Source organism: Manis pentadactyla, chromosome 1, assembly GCF_030020395.1.
Source record: "Manis pentadactyla isolate mManPen7 chromosome 1, mManPen7.hap1, whole genome shotgun sequence".
NCBI lineage: Eukaryota > Metazoa > Chordata > Mammalia > Pholidota > Manidae > Manis > Manis pentadactyla.
Window position 1 is genome coordinate 28,335,319 of NC_080019.1, and position 19,529 is coordinate 28,354,847.

The 19,529-nt window shown below is 38.3% G+C and overlaps 1 protein-coding gene across 8 annotated transcripts in view; it reads left to right on the forward strand.

The window, feature by feature from the left end:
* Positions 1–7,383: 7,383 nt before the first annotated feature.
* GRIA2 (glutamate ionotropic receptor AMPA type subunit 2) overlaps positions 7,384–19,529 on the forward strand; it is a 135,964-nt gene continuing 123,818 nt past the window's right edge. For 3 of the 8 annotated variants that reach the window (XM_036887833.2, XM_036887829.2, XM_057497037.1), the window contains exons 1-2: positions 7,384–7,899; positions 8,437–8,577. In XM_036887833.2, the coding sequence (XP_036743728.1) occupies positions 7,812–7,899; positions 8,437–8,577 (229 nt within the window). In that variant the 5' untranslated portion in view covers positions 7,384–7,811. The remainder of the gene's footprint in view (positions 7,900–8,436; positions 8,578–19,529) is intronic. The other 5 variants (XR_008995778.1, XM_036887828.2, XM_036887825.2 and 2 more) reach the window with 4 other exon arrangements.

Sequence of the window (19,529 nt, forward strand, 5' to 3'; positions counted from 1 at the left end):
CATTGTTCCTGGTGACAATTTTTTTTGGATATGACACAAAAAGCAAAAATAGCAAAAATAAACAAGTAGATCTACATCAAACTAAAAAGCTAGTTTAGTTCGATGAAACTAAATGAAAAAGCTGTCTATAGAATGGGAGAAATGAAAAAGGTATCTATAGAATGGGAGAAAATACTTGCAAATCATATATTTGATAAGGGGTTAATAGCCAAAATATATAAGAACTCATTCATTACAGTAACGTAAAACAAACTGATTTATGATGAAATATTATTCAGTCGAAATATGGATGAACCTGGAAGGCATTATGCTAAGTGAAATAAACTAGACAGAGAAAGACAGCAATATGGAGGTTCCTCAAAAAGCTCAAAAGAAATACCATTTGACTGCTGCATGGTATCACTTACATGTACAATATAAAATCAAACAAACAAAAAAGTCAAACTCATAGAAACAGGGTTGAAATTTGGTTGCCTAGGACTGGAGAGTGGGAGGAAATAAGGAGAGGCTGGTAAAATGGTACAAACTTTCATCGGTAAGATAAGTAAGGTCTGAGGATCTAATGTGCAACATGGTGACTGATGCTGTTAACATTACTGTATAGCTGAAATTTGCTGAGAGTGGAACCTAAATATTCTCACAAACCAAAAAAGAAAAAAGGGTAAATTTATGAGATAACAGATGTAGGGCATTCCTCTCACAATGCATACATATATTACATAATTAAGTTGTACAGTTTAAATATCTTACTATTTTATTTTTCAGTTATACTTCAATAAGGCTGAAAAATAAAATTAAAAAAATAAAGTGTTCTCAGCTGCGATCCAACTCCTCACCTAGCTAATAGCTGCTTGAGTCAACTCGGGTGTCTGTCTTTGGTGGCTCTCCTATTCCCAAGCTCCAAGACAAAATGTGCATCATAGATTTCTCTTTGCCTTGTCATACTATGTTAATCATAAACCTACTATTTCATTTCTTACTGTCTTTCTCACATGGTCTTAATCATTTTCTGACTTGAATGAAGTCTGGGAACTTCTTAAAGAAGGCCTCTGTTGTGTCCATCTTTTATCCACTGTATCAAGCACATTAGTTGGAATATAAAGTCTCTTATAGTTTGTTGAAATATTTAATGGATTAAAACACTTTTCCAATAAATATTTTTGGTACAAGATTGCTGTCTATTGGAGTGTGGATAAAATTAAAGTTCCTGTGGCCAGAATTCTCACCTGGCCCTGGTTGGCTAGCTCACTACACATGTGTGGGCAATATGTTGCTTTTGACTCTATATAAAGAGCTACATCCAGTGCTCTGGGCGTTACAGTGGCACGGCTTCAAGGCTGCAGGAGAGCAGAGAAAAGACTGGAGTGGTGGCAATGCCAGTGACAGAGGTTCAGAGGACAGCTGTGTGGGCAGAGGGGCCCAGAAGCAGAGACCAGCTTGCTGCATCAGACCTGCTCTGAGTGAATGGATTTTAGTAATTGACCTGCCACCATGGAAATAAAGTTGGATATAACCCTTTCACCCCAAGAACATTCTACTGTCATTTCTTTGGTCACATGGAATTCATAGCTAACTTGCCAGGGGCTGAAACCCATTAGCAAGACAATTGGCAAAGTCAGCAGGGTTCATTGTTAACCAAGGGAAGAGACAGTGTGCTGTTTTGGGAGGGGTGCTTCAGGGGGATGCCCCAATCAATGGGGAGACAGTGGATTTTTCCCCCAGTGGGTATGTGGTCTGAGGTGGCTTGCCTCCTAGAGGGCTGGGCCCCACCCCATGACTGGAGAGAAGTGGAGGTGATACCTAAGGCTGTAGGGGTGGCCCTTGGTAGTAAGTAGGTCTTTTGAGAGACAGAGTGCCCATGAGGCAGCAGAGACTGTGGGTTGGCTGCTTCTCCCAGTATTGAAACAGTCTGCAGAAGAGAAGGACATGCTACTGAAAGAGACCCAAGAAATGGGGGCAAGGGAATGCGAGCTGCAAACTTCTGTGGATTCCCTGAAGAAGGAAATGGCATCGATGCAAGAGGAGGCAGCACAAGAATGCCGGCTGCAAGGTGCCATTGAAGAGGTAAAAGATTCCTTATGGAACAAGATGGCAGTGCTGCCAGGTGTTATGAAGGAGGAAAAGGCCATCAAGGAGGAAGACAAACTCCTGAGGGAAGCACAGGTGGAGGTGGCATGAGAACGCCAGCTGTGAAGCATTGAGGTGAAGATCTAGAAGTTGCAGTGCATAGACTGCTGCAACATCTGCAGGAGAAAGGATGGGCTATGAACAGTACCAAGGTTCAGGGACCTGGTTTGTCTGTCAGTTTCTTGGGGTTCGTCTGGTTGGGTAAGACAAAAGTTATACCACAGCAGGCATGATAGAGAGGCACAATGACTTGTTAAATTCAGACACCAGTAGTCTGCAGGGATGGTCAGTCTGCTTATGGACTATGATACGGCATTTGAAGGAGAGACCCCAAAAGGGAGCCCTGAGCCCTGTAGACATGTTAACACATATGGCTTCCCCCACCCCTACACAACTTCAAGTACAAACCAAGGAAGAATCACTGAAGCCGAGGTTTGGCCACCAGAATAACATCTTGCTGCCAGCACCAACTACACTGAATCCCGGAGACTCCATTTCATGGATGTGGCCTTCGACTTTTTGACACATGGACCCACCGATGGCTGGCTCTCCTGGCACTTTGGGGACAACGCCTGGAAGCTGGCCTCCTGTGTATTCCTGGAGTAACAGCAGAGTGGCTGCCAAAGGTCACAGTAGTATATCCTGATGGCCAAAAGGTAGGAGCATCTTACCGGAAAGTTTTATTTTATCATTATGGCCAGTGCATGCACCTCCAGTAGCACTGTATATAGACCCTTCAGTAACTCCCATGGGAAGAGGAGTAAAAGTATGGGATACTAGACCTGGAAGGGACCCCCTTCCTGCTACAGTCCTATCACAGGACCACTCTCTTGCATGCATCCTACCTGATGGACAAGATTTGCCTAGGTTGGTGTCTTTAAAACATGTATATTATTGCCCCTAAGGTCTTTGTGGATTGGGAATTTCCTCTAGCTTGAGGATGATTATAATTTTTGTTATTAGGAACCTCCTCTGGCTTGAAGATTATTATAATTTATAATTTCTGTTATTTGTATATTGTATTATGTCATTGTGGAGTTTGATTACAGTGTTCCAGCTTCCATGCACAGGGAGCATTGCAGAGGACTAAGGGCACAGAGATTGTGAGGAGGGGTGGAGTGTGGATAAAATGAAAGTTCCTGTGGCCAGGATTCTCATCTGGCCCTGGTTGGCTAGCTCACTACACACGTGTGGGCAATATGTTGCTATTGACTCTATATAAAGAGCTCCACCCAGTGCTGTGGGTGACATGGTGGCAGGGCTGCAAGGCTGCAGGAGAGCAGAGCAGAGAGTGGAGTAATAGTAGACCAAGGACAGAGTTCCAGAGGACGGCTGTGTGGGCAGAGGGGCCCAGAGGTAGAGACCAGCTTGCTGTGTGCATGCAGACTCACTCTGAGTGAACGGGATTTTAGTGATTGACCTGCCACCGTGGATATAAAGTTGGGGAAACCCTTTAACCCCAAGAATGTTCTTCTGTCATTTATTTGGTCACATTGAATCCATAGTGAACTTGCTGGGGGCTGAAACCCATCGACAAGACATGGAGCAAAATTAAATGAAATCCATATAATCAAAGCTCTTAACCTAAAATTAAAATTGTACTTAATATTTCCATTTTTGGACTTCATTCTAAATTCATTAAAAAAAATAGAAAACCCTAACTTTATCTATGTTCAGGGTCATGTAATTAATCTTATTAAATCAGTGATTTAAACTTTTGCTTCACAAAAGAAAATAATAGTCAATTTTTTCTCAATTGGAACACTTTATTAATACTATTTTTATCTTGAAGAACTGAAATCACCAAGAATGAATATCCCTATTTATAATGCTGAGTGATTAAAATCCTCATGTTTTCTCTTCTACTTTTTTATTCACTCTGTCTCAACAAATAGGATTTCACGTTTGGAACCTGGGTTCCTTTGCTATCTTTGCTACCTTCTGCTGAAACTCCTATGGCCTCTCCTTCCTTTCTAATCCTGAGTTGCATCCAATCCTCTTAGGTGACCTACATTTTCACAGTTCCAGAGGATCAGTAGGAAGGTACCAGATGATCTTCACTTGGTAGGACTCAATCACTAGCAAGTATGGCACATACATTAGATAATGAAGTCAGTTAAAATTGGCTCTGCCAGTCATTTCAAAATTATCAACCATCCCCTGCCCCAAACCTCACAATGACTTTCCTTTTTACAATGCTTTCTTATTAAAAAAAAAAACCTTAAAGCTGAGAAGAATGGGTAAGCATATCCTTAAGCATTTTAAAGCATATTCAAAAAGAAAATTGTTTCCTATAGTGGAACCAATATTGAGTAAAACAGAAATTGAAATTTTGCATATAATATTTATTTCTAGCCTTAATGCCAAAAATTATTTTTAAACACTTATACACTAACAACTAGCAAAGCAAAGCAAACAAATGGTAGGGAGGATTATATTTTTATTTCTTCCATTTATACTGTAACTCCACCTTGCTTCAGAAACAGTACTTATGTTTTAGATAATTCCAACACTGAACAGTAGAGGGCAGGAAATAGCAAACTCTGTTTTTTTGAGCACACTATTTTTTTCAATTGTAGTCCTAGTAGTTTTGAAATTTTCAAAATTGACTTTACTACTGATCAGTTTGAGATATATTCTTGAAACAAGAAGTTTTTAAGTATTAAAAATAATTCTGGTATTTTTCATTTATTTTGTAACAATTTTTGTCAGTCAACTTAAATTTATTACATTTTTATTGACAGTGTTCTGTTTGAAAAATATAAGGCATATAAATATTACAGTGATTTTTGAAAGAATCTAATGAATGAGAATATTAACACAATATGCTAATATTGCAGGAACTGTATCCAGATATGTTGTGAAAGGTACATACATAACTACTACATGAAAGACACATTAATAGAATAACAGTGGAACTATAAGTAATACCTAATAAAATTTTTGCTATATATAAAAATTATAACTGGTCACTAAACAGTAATGTTTACCCTAAGTTCTTACATTTACTAAGGAAAATGTTCTATTATTCTGCAGTCTTATTTTATGTAATTTATTTTAATAGAATGTAATTCAGGCAATTTTGAGTTCATCTTTGCCCTTGACTTTGAAATAAATTAAATGAAAATAGTTTTTGAAATGTCCTTTTCTAAAAGTATTCAATTTACATTGACCCACTCTTTAAACATCACTATTTCTCTGTATATATAAGCTCCTACCTGCCTCCCTCACTCACTTTCTTTCTCTCTCATCTCTTTTATTCCAAGTTACATTGTGTGATATTGAAGTTTTTCTTGTGGAAAAAATGAATGGAGAAGAAAAGAAAATGGCTGAAAAAATATTATTTTTCAGTCAACCATTATTCATTCTTTTATATATGTTTTAAAATTTCCAATAGAGAATAATTTCAAGTCATTTTTTGTGCCTTACATCACAACTAGTGATTGAACAGACAAGAATTTCTTTAATTATTCTTTATATTGCAAGTTTGGATATATATTTATTTATGTCTCTCAGTCATTTACTACTATTTACTTTTAAAAGGCTAAATGTATTTTTATTCACAGGACCTGTTATATATATAGTGAAGTGTTTAACAGACTAAAATAAATTCCTGGTGATAAAACTGGGAGATCTTTTTACTGATAGTATATAAGCTTGGTAACAGATCATGGTTATTTTGACATCCTGCTTTAGGAACACATATTGAAAATCAAAACAGGGGAAGACCATCACTGATACCATAGAATTACAGGGCTTGAGAGACACAGAGACCACTTTGCTCATCTTTCTCATTTGTAAAGTGGGGGAAATCGAGGCCCAGAGTGATTAAGTGGCAAGTATGATATAACAGTCAAAAAGGGGGATGCAGGAATGACATTAATGTGGGGTTTACACAGAAAGGCAGCATGATAGACAAACTGTTGGCCTTCTGAAATAGTAAAAGATTATTCTTTTAGTATTGTGGGTTCCAATTTCTTGCCCCTTGAGAACAGTACTAAGTCCTATTTCTTTGTTTAAACCACAAAAGCCAAAAAATGTAGTGAGGAATGTCTGAGGTAGCAGAGGGAATTGCCAGAACAGGTTCCCAGACATGGGCTTGGCAGGCAAGCACTGTGAAGTGCATAGATTCCACAGGGGAAAGGACAGTCGTCCATCCTCCCCACCAATTCTCTTCCCACAGATTTTTAATCCCTAACCTCATCTTTCTTTCCCAGTGGTTTTGATTTCACGTGGTCAAAGTGATGAAAATTTAGCTTACTTTCTTTGGGCAGTGATTTTTAAAAGCAGACGGCCAAAATGCGATGGTTTATCCTATTTCTAACGAAGTCTCTGGGAAAAGATTCTGCAGTTCCACAGCCTTTCTAGACTTATTTCACCTTCCAATTGCTTTCTCCTGCGAGCCATTCCTTGAAACGGAGTCTTCTGCGTTCAATCCGTGTAAAGAAAGGGTTTCTAAGGAAACAAATCTATGTGTCTGCTACGGAAGAATCTGCAGTGAAAACCGAGAGAGAGACCCTCACGCAGCTGGCTCGTCAGACTGGCATCACAGCCCAATGGAATACACTTTAAAACTGAGATTTCCGTGCAGAGTATTTCAGAGGTTCAATCTTGATATTTTCCTGTGTGGCTTTAGTTTTTAAAGATAGAATTTTTTGTTTTTCTCTGGATCCTGGTTACATTACATTTAGCTAAACTTCACAATTTTGGAATATTTCTTCGAAAAGGAATTTTTTTGCCTGTGCTTTTTGGCTGGGTCAGGTGAGGTGGCAGGCAGAATTTTTATATTAGGCGGGTTTTCACAGGCTACAGAAGATAAAAATCAGGATTACTTTCAATGTAAAACAGCAGGGCCTGGTCAGAGAACGCTTTACGGCCAGCAGTTAGCAGCTCGGATTCTCCTGCAAGGCAGCCGGAAGTCGGCTTTGCTGCGTTGGGTCCAGGCTGGAGTACCTCCACCGCGGCAGCTGCGCGGTGGTGGCACAAAGGAAGAAGCGCCGGGCTGGGAGCGGAGAGCTGTCCTCGGTGCTGAAAGGCAGAGGCGCTCAGCGGGTGCGACAGCTCGCGAGACCCGCGGTCTCGCCAAGGGATAGATGCTGCCGGGTTTTGAGCAGCGCTTTCTCAGCGCCGCGCATGCGAAGCTGCCAGGGCCGCGCGCGGTGCAGGGTGAGGGGCGCGGGAGAGTGGACGCGCGCGCCAGCCGCCTGCTGTGAGTCGCGCACGCGCGCCCGGGACTGCCTGCCCCTCTCTGTGACTTGAGTGTGTGTGTGTATGTGTGTGTGTGTGTGTGTGTGTGTGTGTGTGCGCGCGCGCGCGTGTGTGAGAGAGAGGGTAGAGAGGGAGAAGAGAGAGCGAGAGAGGGTGAGTGTGTGTGAGTGCATGGGAGGGTGCTGAATATTCCAAGACACCGGGACCACAGCGGCAGCCACGCTGAAAACTGCATCCAGCCAGTCCTCCGGACTTCGGGAGCAGGCACAGGGCGCAGGGTAGCAGCAGCCACCAGCAGGACCTGGGAAATAGGAATTCTTTTGCCTCCACTTCAGGTCTTTAGCAGCTTGGTGCTAAATTTGCTGTCTCAAAATGCAGAGGATCTAATTTGCTGAGGAAAACGGCCACAGAAGGAAGAGGAGGAAAAGGAAAAAAAAAGGGGGGGTTATTTTGTGGATGCTCTACTTTTCTTGGAAATGCAAAAGATTATGCATATATCTGTTCTCCTTTCTCCCGTTTTTTGGGGACTGATTTTTGGTGTCTCTTCTAACAGCATACAGATAGGTAGGTACCCTTTGTGCTCTGGTTTTGAATTGTGCATAATTTCGTGGTAATCTTTGTTCACAGTGGACAAATTAATTCATGTCATGTAGACTTATGTCATACCTTGACTGCATTCCAGATTTAAACTGCCTGGTATATATACATGCTTTTCTTAGGATGAAGCAAAGGGAAAAGACGATGTCTTTGGTACAATAGAGGAAAAGATCTTCTCATTTCTGATCACCAAATTTTATTAATTCTCCCCTAAAACATTTTACCATTTGCTCAGATAATCTAGAGGTCTGAATGCAAAGCTTGAGATTACGAGAAAAAGTGAACGCTCTGGCCACTTACCTTGCTCTCAGACTCTTATTTGTGTCTTGACCCCCTTGGCTACCATTTGGCTGTTCGACCTCCCGCTGCCCGAGTCAGTTTATGTGCTTATTCGGCCTACTGACGTGAATGAGAGGCTTCTGGGCTGTTGGGCGCTAGCGGGCTCCCCTCCGTTCCGTCCCGGGCGCTGACACTGTTCTCCTGCTTGATGTTTGTTCTTTGCAGGGGGGCTATTTCCCAGGGGCGCCGATCAGGAATACAGTGCATTTCGGGTAGGGATGGTTCAGTTTTCCACTTCAGAGTTCAGACTGACTCCTCACATCGACAATTTGGAGGTAGCAAACAGCTTCGCAGTCACCAATGCTTGTAAGTAATGAATATGCATACCTTTTGGGTGCCGCACGCGGAAAGCCACCGAGTGTGAGTGCGAGATGGTGTGTTTCTGTGTGTCGGTGTGTGGGTGTGAGTGACTGCACGCGCGCGTGCGTGTGGCAGCGTAGAGAAAAACTGGCTGCAATCTCGGGGACCCCGCTGGCTGAGGTGGGTGGTGACGAGGGGGTGAAAAGCATTGAACAGTGCGCGCACTAGGGAGGTTGGAGCGGTGTGTGTGTGGGTTCCTTAGGTTCAGGAGGTTCTAGTTTATCTTGAGTGCTCAAAAGAAGCCCTACTGCCCTCCCGTCCCCCCCGCCCCTTCACACCGAGTGGCATCGTGACCCTGGAGATCACGCTGTTCCCAGGGGCGCACTGCTGGATGTAGGATGGATCCCACGCGGGACTGCCGGGTCCCGACCTCCTGCCCCGGCAGTTGCAGCCCTCGCCTGCGGCCCCGGGCTTGAATTCACAGGCTCAGCTCGGGGGTCTACGGATCCGTCGAGCCCTATATGCAACGCCTCGACGGGACAAGTTGTTACAATGGTTCTGGAGCTGGGCTCGGCTGTTACATAACGCCCGCCCGAGGGGCGCGGCGGGGCGAGCAGCCGGGCTGACGCAGGCTCGGGGCCGGAGGGGCAGGGTGTGGGCGGAGGCGGGAGAGCGGTCGGTGCTTCGCCGCTCGGTGCAGCTTCAGCCTGAGTTGAAGGGGGCGATTCGGCCGCGGGTGCCGCGGTCGGCTCGCCGGTCCCGCGCGCTTTGTTCTCAGGTAGCAGGGTTCCAGCAAAGGCAGCGAGAGCAAAAGCACCTGAAAACGCTTGGATCCGGCCGAGTTTGAGAATCTGAAGAAGTCGCTGATCAGCCATTTTAGTCCTTGCAGTTAAGCCATATTAGCTCCACCACTCCGCGCAGTGTTCCGGGACACGCGATGAAGCTCTGTCAAGGCTTCAAACAAAGTGCTAGAGCCGAAGCCATTAAGTCTGTGAAAGGTTCGATGGACAGGCTCGCTACTCCTGCCCCGGCGGCGCGCCCCCACCCCCGCCCGCCCGCCGGGGGCAGTGCGGTGGCCGCCGCTGTGCTTCCTGCCCTGGGCCCTGCAGCTGCCATCGTTTCCTGCAGACTGGGCTGGCTGATTCTTTCCTGCCCTGACGTTCTCAGTTTTTACTTATTAGTTAACAACTTGGGAGGGTGGGGGGTTATTTGCCGATGGTTCACCTCCCACTTTGGCTACAATGTAAAGGAGCTGGAGAAAAATTACCACAGGAAAACCTCAACCGCAGTGTTCCCACTTTAGACAAACAACTGGTTGCCATCCCACTTGCCCATATTAAGCCTTCATCATATATTCGATGGGTTAGCTTGATTATAGTATCAGCAATTTCATGAACTCATTTTGAAACTCCTGTCACCAGATCAATGAAGAAATGAAACAATTTTCTTTGATAGAACAGGGGCGTTATTTGATCATATTAGATGTCTAGAATTCGATTGTTTATAAAGAACCTATTTAGGAAGGTTTTAGTGCTGTTTCAAATGTTGATAGCAAGTGAGGAAAGAAACGGAGTGGGGGATCTGGGGACAGAGAAAAAGACTTAAAAAAAATTTCTGTAAAACATATAAGTCCCTTGGAAATCTTTAGTACATATATATAAATATATATATATATATACATATATGAAGAAACTGCTCTAGTTTAATTTTTGAAGGCTTTTATATACTTGATCTGTTTACCTAACCAATCTTAGAATTTAATTTGATATAAAGTTTCCAATATTTTTTCCCAGATTATGTTTGACTACAACTGTGCTAAGTGTTTAACTGTATGTAATTGTAAATAGTATTGTGAAATTATATAGTGTAAATGCAGTATGAAAATGCTTTGAAAAGTAAGGAACATCAGGCAAGACTCTGCTTACCGGAAGTCTGTAGATATTTAAAATGAGGTGAAAGTAATGGACAGCTATACTTTTTGAAAACGGTCAATGACAGATGTTCACTCTGGTGAAAACAGGTCCTCAGGCTCAATATTTTGAAATAGATTTATTTTCTAATATAAATTTTATTTCAATAAAATATGCAGATAGAAAATGTATATATATAAAATACATATATAACTCCATGAATATCCAAGAATGAGTACATCCATGGCACATGGATTTCACCTAAAAACACACACACAATTTAATCTGACCACAGTTCTGAGAAACGGGGAAAATCAAATCTTCATTATGCACAGATTTTGTTTTTCTTTGAAAATTAGGCTGAAATGAAAATGTGCGTGTCTCCAGATCCCAAAATTACTCCTTCACATACTATTATTCTAGGACACTAAAACAAATTATGGTGAGGAACTGAATGCATTATCATGTTTCTGACATGGGAATTCAGAATCATGGCATGTGCAAGTCCCATGTTATAAGTACTCTTACTGATGGCTAAGGAGAACTAGTAAATCACTACTATGCAAGAGTGACTAATTGGATAGAATTTTCTGGAGTTGACATTGACTCACTGGGCAAAACACTTACAATTTTTTTGTAAGGCTCCGTTTCTTATTCCTTTCGGAATTTCACAATCTAGAGATTGTACAATGAAATGGAGTGCTCATATCCTTCTTCATTTCTTTTGTGTTTTGCCAAGGGCAAAAAAATTAATTTAACTCTTTTCAGAGAGAGATGCTTATGTAAACTACAATCACAAAGTCAACAGTCAAGAAATGAATGAAAATCTTTTAATACCAAATTTGCCAAGATGAATCTTGATCAATTTAATCGGGCTGAAGGCTTTTCTTCAATGCTTGGCCTTTGTTTTCTTGCCTTTCCTGTCAGGGAAGTCTGTGTGTCTTCTCTGTGTGATGTGGAAACAGAAGCATCAAATATGTTAATAGCTAAAACCAAAATGATTTTCTTTCATTCCTTCAGAAATCTAAGGACCTCTACTCTTTAACTCCCTTATAAAAATATGTATCATCAGTCAAGTTCCTTGACTTGTAGATTGTTCGTCCTCCTAGTTAAACCATAAAAATCTCATAGTGTTAAATTTATATATTAAGAAAGAGTTGATACCTTAATAATATAACTGCAAAACAGCAAAGGTATCAGTTTTTTTTTCATTTAATTTTATTTCTGAGGTGAACGAACTTACTTGGAAACGCCCAGGCTGACATTGATTTAAGGATCCAGCTAAATCCACTGATGGGGTTGAGGTTATGCAAATGAATGCGGTGGTTATATTGTGAACTGTGTATAAAATATACTTCACATTGAACTCCCACATCCTTCTCTTTCACAGCCGCAGTGGGATAATGAAAGTACATGTTTGTACCTATTTGTTTCCATGGGTACCTGAAGAAATAAAGACAGATTTCTAACTTCTTTCTCTCGCCCTCCCCCACCTCTGCTCATTTCTCCCCCCTCCCTCCCTCCCTCCCCTTTTCCCCAGTTCTCTTTTTTCTTAGCTAGACATACTACTAAGGTTTTTGTCTTTTTTCCTGAAGGCTTTTTAAACATAAGCTTTCAATATGAGAAAATACAAACCATAAAACCAGTAAGAAAGAAAGAAAAAGACTAGCATCTAATGTGTCCAATAGTTGAAACCAGTGATGGGCCTCAAGAATCCCTCCCTCCCTCCTTCCCTCCCTTCCTTCCTTCCTTCCTTCCTTCCTTCCTTCCTTCCTTCCTTCCTACCCCCTCTCTTCTTCCTTTCAATATTTATTCAGTGCCTTCTAGTTGTCAGAGAATAGATGAATGCTTCTCTCAGAGTAATTCATTTTCTTCATTGTCTTTCTCCTCTCCGCTTTTTCCAATAGTTTTCAAAGTGTTGTCAGCGGTGCACTTTCTGTGTGCTCAAGCCGCTGTGGTCTTGTCTAGGAACTTTATTATGAAGAAGTGGCGATATTCTAGCAGTCCTTACACAAAAGCAATGTATTACAGTAATTCAAAATTTTTGTGAAAAATAATTAAATTTGATATTGGCACATGTGTGTAAACCCCATATTGCTTTTAGTTTAACAAACTCAACAGCAGATTTTAGGAAAATACTAAATATTTTTACACTGCAAAAAATTTTAATAAACTTTAATGCTGTTTAATGCTCATTACTAAAACTTGTTCAAAATACAACTGCCTAAATGAGCTTTAAGCATGAGTATATAGGATCCTCAGGGTTTCAGAATGGTACATATTAAAGTTTAAGTTGCCTCTGTAAAACTTTCTACTTCTTTTCTTGAATGGCTTGGACAAATAGCTATATATTTAAAAACAGCTTAATAATTTTATATTTCAATTCCAAAAAAATAAATTGTACAAACATTAATTTTAAAGAAACAGATAAAAATCTACTTTTTCTCTAAGCCAGCAGATGGAGATGTTGGAGAAAATATTGTTCCTTCATAAAACTGTGGTGCACAGTGAATACCTTTTGAAACAGTGTAAGCACATTTATGTAGAGACATTGAAAAATATGTAAATGGCATCTACTTTGAAATAATTCACTTAAAATGCTGTTTGAAAAATAACTCCCAGTGCCTTTTAAAAACAGTGCCTTTGATTTAATTTTAAAATAGGTTATCTTAAATATGCTTGTAAACTTGATTCATAAAGGCATTCAGTAACAGCGCTGAAGAGCTCTTAGAAGAGAGCATTCTAAAATTGTTTTTTTTCCCAACTTTTTAACCTTGATTCTCCAGATATTTTAAAGATGTATTTGTTATTACTGAATTTTAGTTGTGAATTATTCAGATTGTGTATCTGTATTCATCAAATTAATTGATATTTGCCAACCTTTATTACATTTTGCATGAATGCAACCCTGTGTATATGTATATGTGTATGTATAAGTATACGCATATATAATGTGCATATATATATATATGTATATGATTAGTCATAGCTTTAAGTTGTAAGTAGTTATGGGTTGGCTAGGCAATCATGTTTTGCCATTTTTGTTAAAGTAGTGTCTAAAACTTGGAGTTAGTGGTATTAACTTTTGCAGAAATTTTATAAAACCAAAATCGACTTGTATGCTATTAAACAAAAATAAGAATTCATGGTGTAAAGAAAACCATGAACACAATACCTCACAACCTGGTAGTGTAAATATTCAGTTATACTCAACTGGAGGTTACAAAGAAAGTTAAAGCTCTTTGTATGTGAGAATAATTAATTTGTCATTGGAGTTTTTTTTTGTAGTTGTTTTTTACAAGAAAATTTCAAGAAGATGAAATTCTGTTTATACTAAACAGAAATCAAAGAATGGCATTGGTTGAAATACTCTTATTTTATAATAGGAGAAAGTATTTAATAGATAAAAATTTATTTAATAAATAAAAATTACTCTGTGAAGCTATAGAAGCTTAATATTAATAAGAATTTATTCCTGTGCTATTGCCTTTTGAGGTCTTGCAGACTTCAACCTGCTGACTCAAGGGTTGTGGAGTGTTCCCCTTTTTTGTCAAGCCTTTAGAGTGATAGGCTCATTGTACGGTGACATTTTGACAGTAGAATGCTGATTCATGCCCGGATCTCAGATCCTCTCATAATATCTTCCAATAACACTTTACGAACGTTCAACTTCCTAGATCCCTGAACATTTTAAGGAAGGTTTAAAATAGAGCAATTATTTTCTAATTGTTCCAACATGTGTTGCCATACAAGTGAGTTTTCCTAAAGTATGTTTTTTTTCCCCTCTTCTCACCCTGTCTTCCTCCTCCTTTTTAAAAAAGTCAGTGCAGCTACTTAATCTGCAGAGCGAATGTTATTATGGGAAATATAATCTAAATTGAAATAGGGGTTTTTATTTTAAGTTAGCAGAGGATACATTATACAGAGCTAAAATCTTGTATTAGATTTGAACATTTTATGGGGATCTTAAATGGCTACTGGATAAATAATTGCATGCCACTGGAGATTCCCTAGGTACAATTAAAAATTATTGTTCAATTATGGCGATTTTTAAGTCAAAATTTCTGAGGGTTTCTCTGATCTGAATAATTGCCAGATCTCTTATGTGACTGTGCCTCTTTAATACAATAGAAATATTAGTTGTTGAACTCAAAGTTAAAATTTTAAAATCACCCATGATTTAAAAATTTTCAAACATTGAAATGTTTTTCAAGGCAGATTTTACTCATTTGGAAGAAAAAAAAAATGAATGCGGTTCTTTCAGAGATGTTGATTAAGGACTCTAGCATGTGTTATTTTTTTGTACTGTTCAATTGAAAGTATTTTGTCATTCTTGACAACTTTAATTTACAGAATGAAAACATTTTAAAGTTAACTTGGAGAATGAAAGTGTGGCCTTCTTAAAGGCCAAATTAAAGGCAGTTGTCTCTGTTTTGTTCACAAACCCTAATCCAGTTCACACTGTATTAAGGTACTTTAATGATTATTTAAACACATTTAATATTACAGCATATTTTCTTATTATAGAATTATACTTTTTGAAGTCAGAATTTTGTTTTTGCTCTACATTTGGATTACAAAGAAATGATTTACTTGGTATCTGCCTCAATCCTGTTTAGGTAGGGGTATAATACATTTTTCATTTAATCTACAAGCTAGCTATGTTCAACGTTAACAGCTTTATCCCTGAATCTACATTACTATATGTTAAAATGACATGCTGAAGATATGTACACATCTTAGAAGCGATTTATAAATACTGTTAGGATGATGCAAAAGCAATACTGTAAGTGGTTAGAATATATGACTCTATTACACATGGGCCCTGACAGTTACGGGTGTGCTCAGCTTCCATTTTAGTTTTGGAGTTTCCGCAAACTGTGACCATACATATTCCTTGAATGGCCATAAAATTGCCTTGGTCTTTGCCTCGCACTAAATTAATGATATATCACAATTTTTTTGTGTTCTTTTAGTGCAAAATTTTAAAAGAACCACATTACAAAAATACCAAAAGGTTATCTAAGAATGAGAAGTTTATGGACCTAGTTTCTTGTCATGAACCAGTTGCTCTAATATTTGCCCTAATGAGTGTGTTTTTTAAAATACGCATGCCTTTTTTTCCCTTTTTTTTGTACTGATAGTTTATCTTTAGGGTTTGTTTTCCAGTAATTTAGTGTTATCTTAGTTTCATTCTGTTGATAATTTGATTCAGTAGACAAACGAATAAAAGCAAGTTGTTACAGAGTTTATTTTTCAGACGTTAATTAACATATTGAAAAAAGTTGTCCAAAATGTTTACTACCCATTTTAACTTAAGGTTGAAGATGGTTTTAAAATTTAGAGTCTTGACATTTAAAGTGTCTTCAACTGAATGGAACAAATAGAAACTAAATAGGTTTCGGATATAATAGGAAGGGAATTTTATAGGGAATACTATAGGAAGGGAATTTAGGAGGAGACGGTGCCTTAGATCGTTTTAATTTTTCATATCTCTTTGTATTTCTCAAATGAACATATATGCCCCTAATAGTTTTACAATTCAGATTGTTTTTCAGAATTTTACTTCATAGTTTTATATAGTTTATTTATGGGTATGTTAATACCTACACTTTTTCTTAATTATTTCAGTATTTAAATATGAGAACAAATTGGATTGAATTGAGAAGTGCCTAAATTTTCACTTGTGTAAAATATGTTGAACTGGGCTTCATGGTTCTATGGAGTTTATTTATCCTTCCTGCAAAATCAATTTCAAACTATAAATACTATAGTATACACCTATTTTATGGTCCTCTCACACTTTCACTCTGATCGAATTTCAGTGAAACTCAGGCAGTGTCCTTTCAATGCAAATGTTTTTAGTCCAGTTTTTCTGAAATACCCAGTTATATTGGTGGAAATGATTGGAAGATGTTTATATAAACTGAGTATATTTACTCATTACTAAAATATTGTGAAGTGCTACCTCATTTTTCATTCCTGTAACATAACATGGCCTTAGACAAACAGTTCAAACCAGCATAAATTTAATTGAAACTCAAATTACATAATTTGATATAATTATGAGGCAATTATGATAATTATGAGGTAACATATTGGCTAAAAAGTTTTGGAAAACATTGTAAATTAAAAAAATAAGTAATACAGAGCATACTACTGGACTATTATGAGGGGCAGGCACTGTGTCCTAAGAAACTTTATCTCCTACTTGGGATACCTGAAGTGTTTTAGCAGCTCAGCGACTGGCTCATCAGCAGAACACAGAAAAATTTCTCTTTAAGTTATCCAGAGAGTGATATACTTTATTTCTTTAATATCTAAATAATATTCTTAACAATCCTAGACACATTTAAAAATATAATAGCATATTTTAGAATATTTAACAAAATTAACGATAATTTTCAGATAATATGTAATTTTTGTGATTAAAGTTAAATATTCAAAAATTAATAAAGGACAATTTGGGACTGAAATGCAGTGATAGTATCAGTCTGTGGAATAAGGATTATAAGATGTAGGGTGGTGAGTTTGGTCAATATATTTGAAAATACTGTCATATACACTTTAAGTAGTACTAATTTGAAACATTTCTAACATATTCCTCAATGGCTATCATTCAGCTATTTATTGTGAATTATAGAAAATTAAAGGGACTACCTATTTTCAATGATTCAGCTATCCCAGAAATAGATCCTACAAGTCTAGAGTTGGAGGATGGCTTTCCTTTAAAAAACAAAAGCATCTCTCTTCATTTCAAGCCTTTGGTAAAGAAAGTTCTGGAAGTGGCAATTACTAAGGGTGGTAGGACAGGTGTGTGCTTTGCTACTTTCTCTTGGAAAATGCATTTCAAATATGTCATGACTTTTTCTTTGTGTTTTGTGTTTGTGAGGAATTAACAAATTTAAATCTTGTTTTTAGATTTTGTGTGAAATGGAGATATTGAGCTTTATAATTCCCAAGCACTTTTGCAATGTATAGCTTTATTTGTTATATCAGTATTTTTTGGTTTTTAGTAGTTTACAGTGCTTTTGCTAATTTACATATGGAGAGGGAATTTTAGGAACAGAAGTAACAATTCAGAGAGAATATCAAGGAGCTATATAATTTTAGTACTTTGATGGAAAAGACCGTAAATCCTCATCTTTATATCTCAGTACACAGACAAGGACTGTTATCTTAATGATAAACATGCACGTTTTAAGAAAATGAGAAAAAGCTTTGGTTCTTTGTGGTTTGCAGACTGATGTCCTGGGCAGCAAAATAGCATTGGTTGAGAGCCTGAATTTTGAACTGAATTCTATCTACTGTGAGATTTGTGACATTGGACAAATTGTTTAATCTAGCTACATCTCAGTCTCCACCTTTGTGGAAGGACACTACAGGATTATTTTGAAGATACAACACTATGTGTGTTTTGTTGGGCACATCTACATGCACAAAAATTAGTGAATTTTCATTATTATTTCCTGTGTTAGGATCTTTGGATAGTTTTGATAAGCACTTGCTGTGAGAGGCAGAGGACAGAAAAAAAAACTGCCTGTGTAGTTACTTGTTGAAATATTTTCCTACTATTTGTATAAAGCAGGACATATCCTGTTTGGTGATGAAGAGACTACCGAAATAAACCACATAAGCCATTTTATGTTTAGTGCACCAACATATGAGAAGGATTTCTAAAGGCTGAGGTGTTGAAACTCGAGTAATAGTATATGTCTTTCCCCTTGTCACATATCTCTTACATTCAGGACGCTGAGCAATTTGGAACTCTTTTATCCCTGGTAGATCTCTCAAGCATATAATTAAGATCTCTCAATCTTTTGTCTAACTACACATTATAGATTCCTGATGTCTTTTTCACTTAATTAATTAAATTGTATTTATTTAAATAAAAAACAGAGTCACAAAGACTTTGGAATCAAATAGGGGTTTGAATATGATTTAGTTGCTTTATGATACAAAACATGCTTTTTCCTCTCTTTTTTCGGATGAGGCTGTTTCCTCATCATGCCTGATAGCATTATTGGGGGTTTAAATGAGAAAATAAATGCTTTGATTAGTTTGCCATAAAGGATCCAAATGTACCCTTCCTCCCTCTAGCTCAACTCTTTGCTGTGAACTAAACAGCATGTTCAGAGCAATGGATGAGAATGAAATGGAAATGCTTGCCTTCAGGGAGCTTATATATTTGATAGCATTAAATTCATGTCTAACTTTTATTTCTTCAAAACACTTTCATATCTGTTGAGTCTTCACCATAGCTCTGTAAGGTTAATAGGGTAAATGGAATTACTGTTACACCCATTTCCAGATGAGAAACCGAAGTTGAAGGGAATTGCTCTAAGGGACTGTAAATTTGTGGAGGAGTGTGTGGCTGCCTCTCAGGACAGAGCCTTTTCCCAGCCTCAGGTGGCAACTGCAACTAGTGGATTAAACTAAGCAGATATGGTTTGAAACCATGGCTCCAACATTTGCTAGTGTGGTTTTTGTGTATCACTTAAACTTTCCAAACCCGTTTTCTCCTCTGTAAAACGGGAGTCATTATGATACATGCCTCATAATGTAATTGTCAGATTTGAGTGATCATAGTTATTCAATAAAATACTGTGATTAATGTTGCTAATTTCAGGGACTCAGTCCCCCTGAGTGCATATTCTTAGTCCCATATACTCAGCTCCATGCACTCAGATGTGTGGAAGAGGAGGTAGCTAAGGAGAGTCTCTTGTGCAGTTTTTCAAATGAATGAACTTTTTTTGTACAGTCATTTGAGCTAAAACTAGACACTACAGTTTTATTCTATCATTTTTAGAAAACTGATGAATATGCTTGTCATAATAATTTTAGTGGGTCTCAGATTCACAAACCTTCCCCCAAAATTCGATGATAAACAGTAAAATTTAAAAGTCATGGATATGTTAAAAAACGTAGAGTCTGGTTAGCATTAAGTATGGGTATCCGATACTATTCAGTTACCACTTCTGCCATCAGTACAGGTGAGCAAATAAAAATGATGGTAGATTTTTCCCATGAATAGGGTGACACTCAACT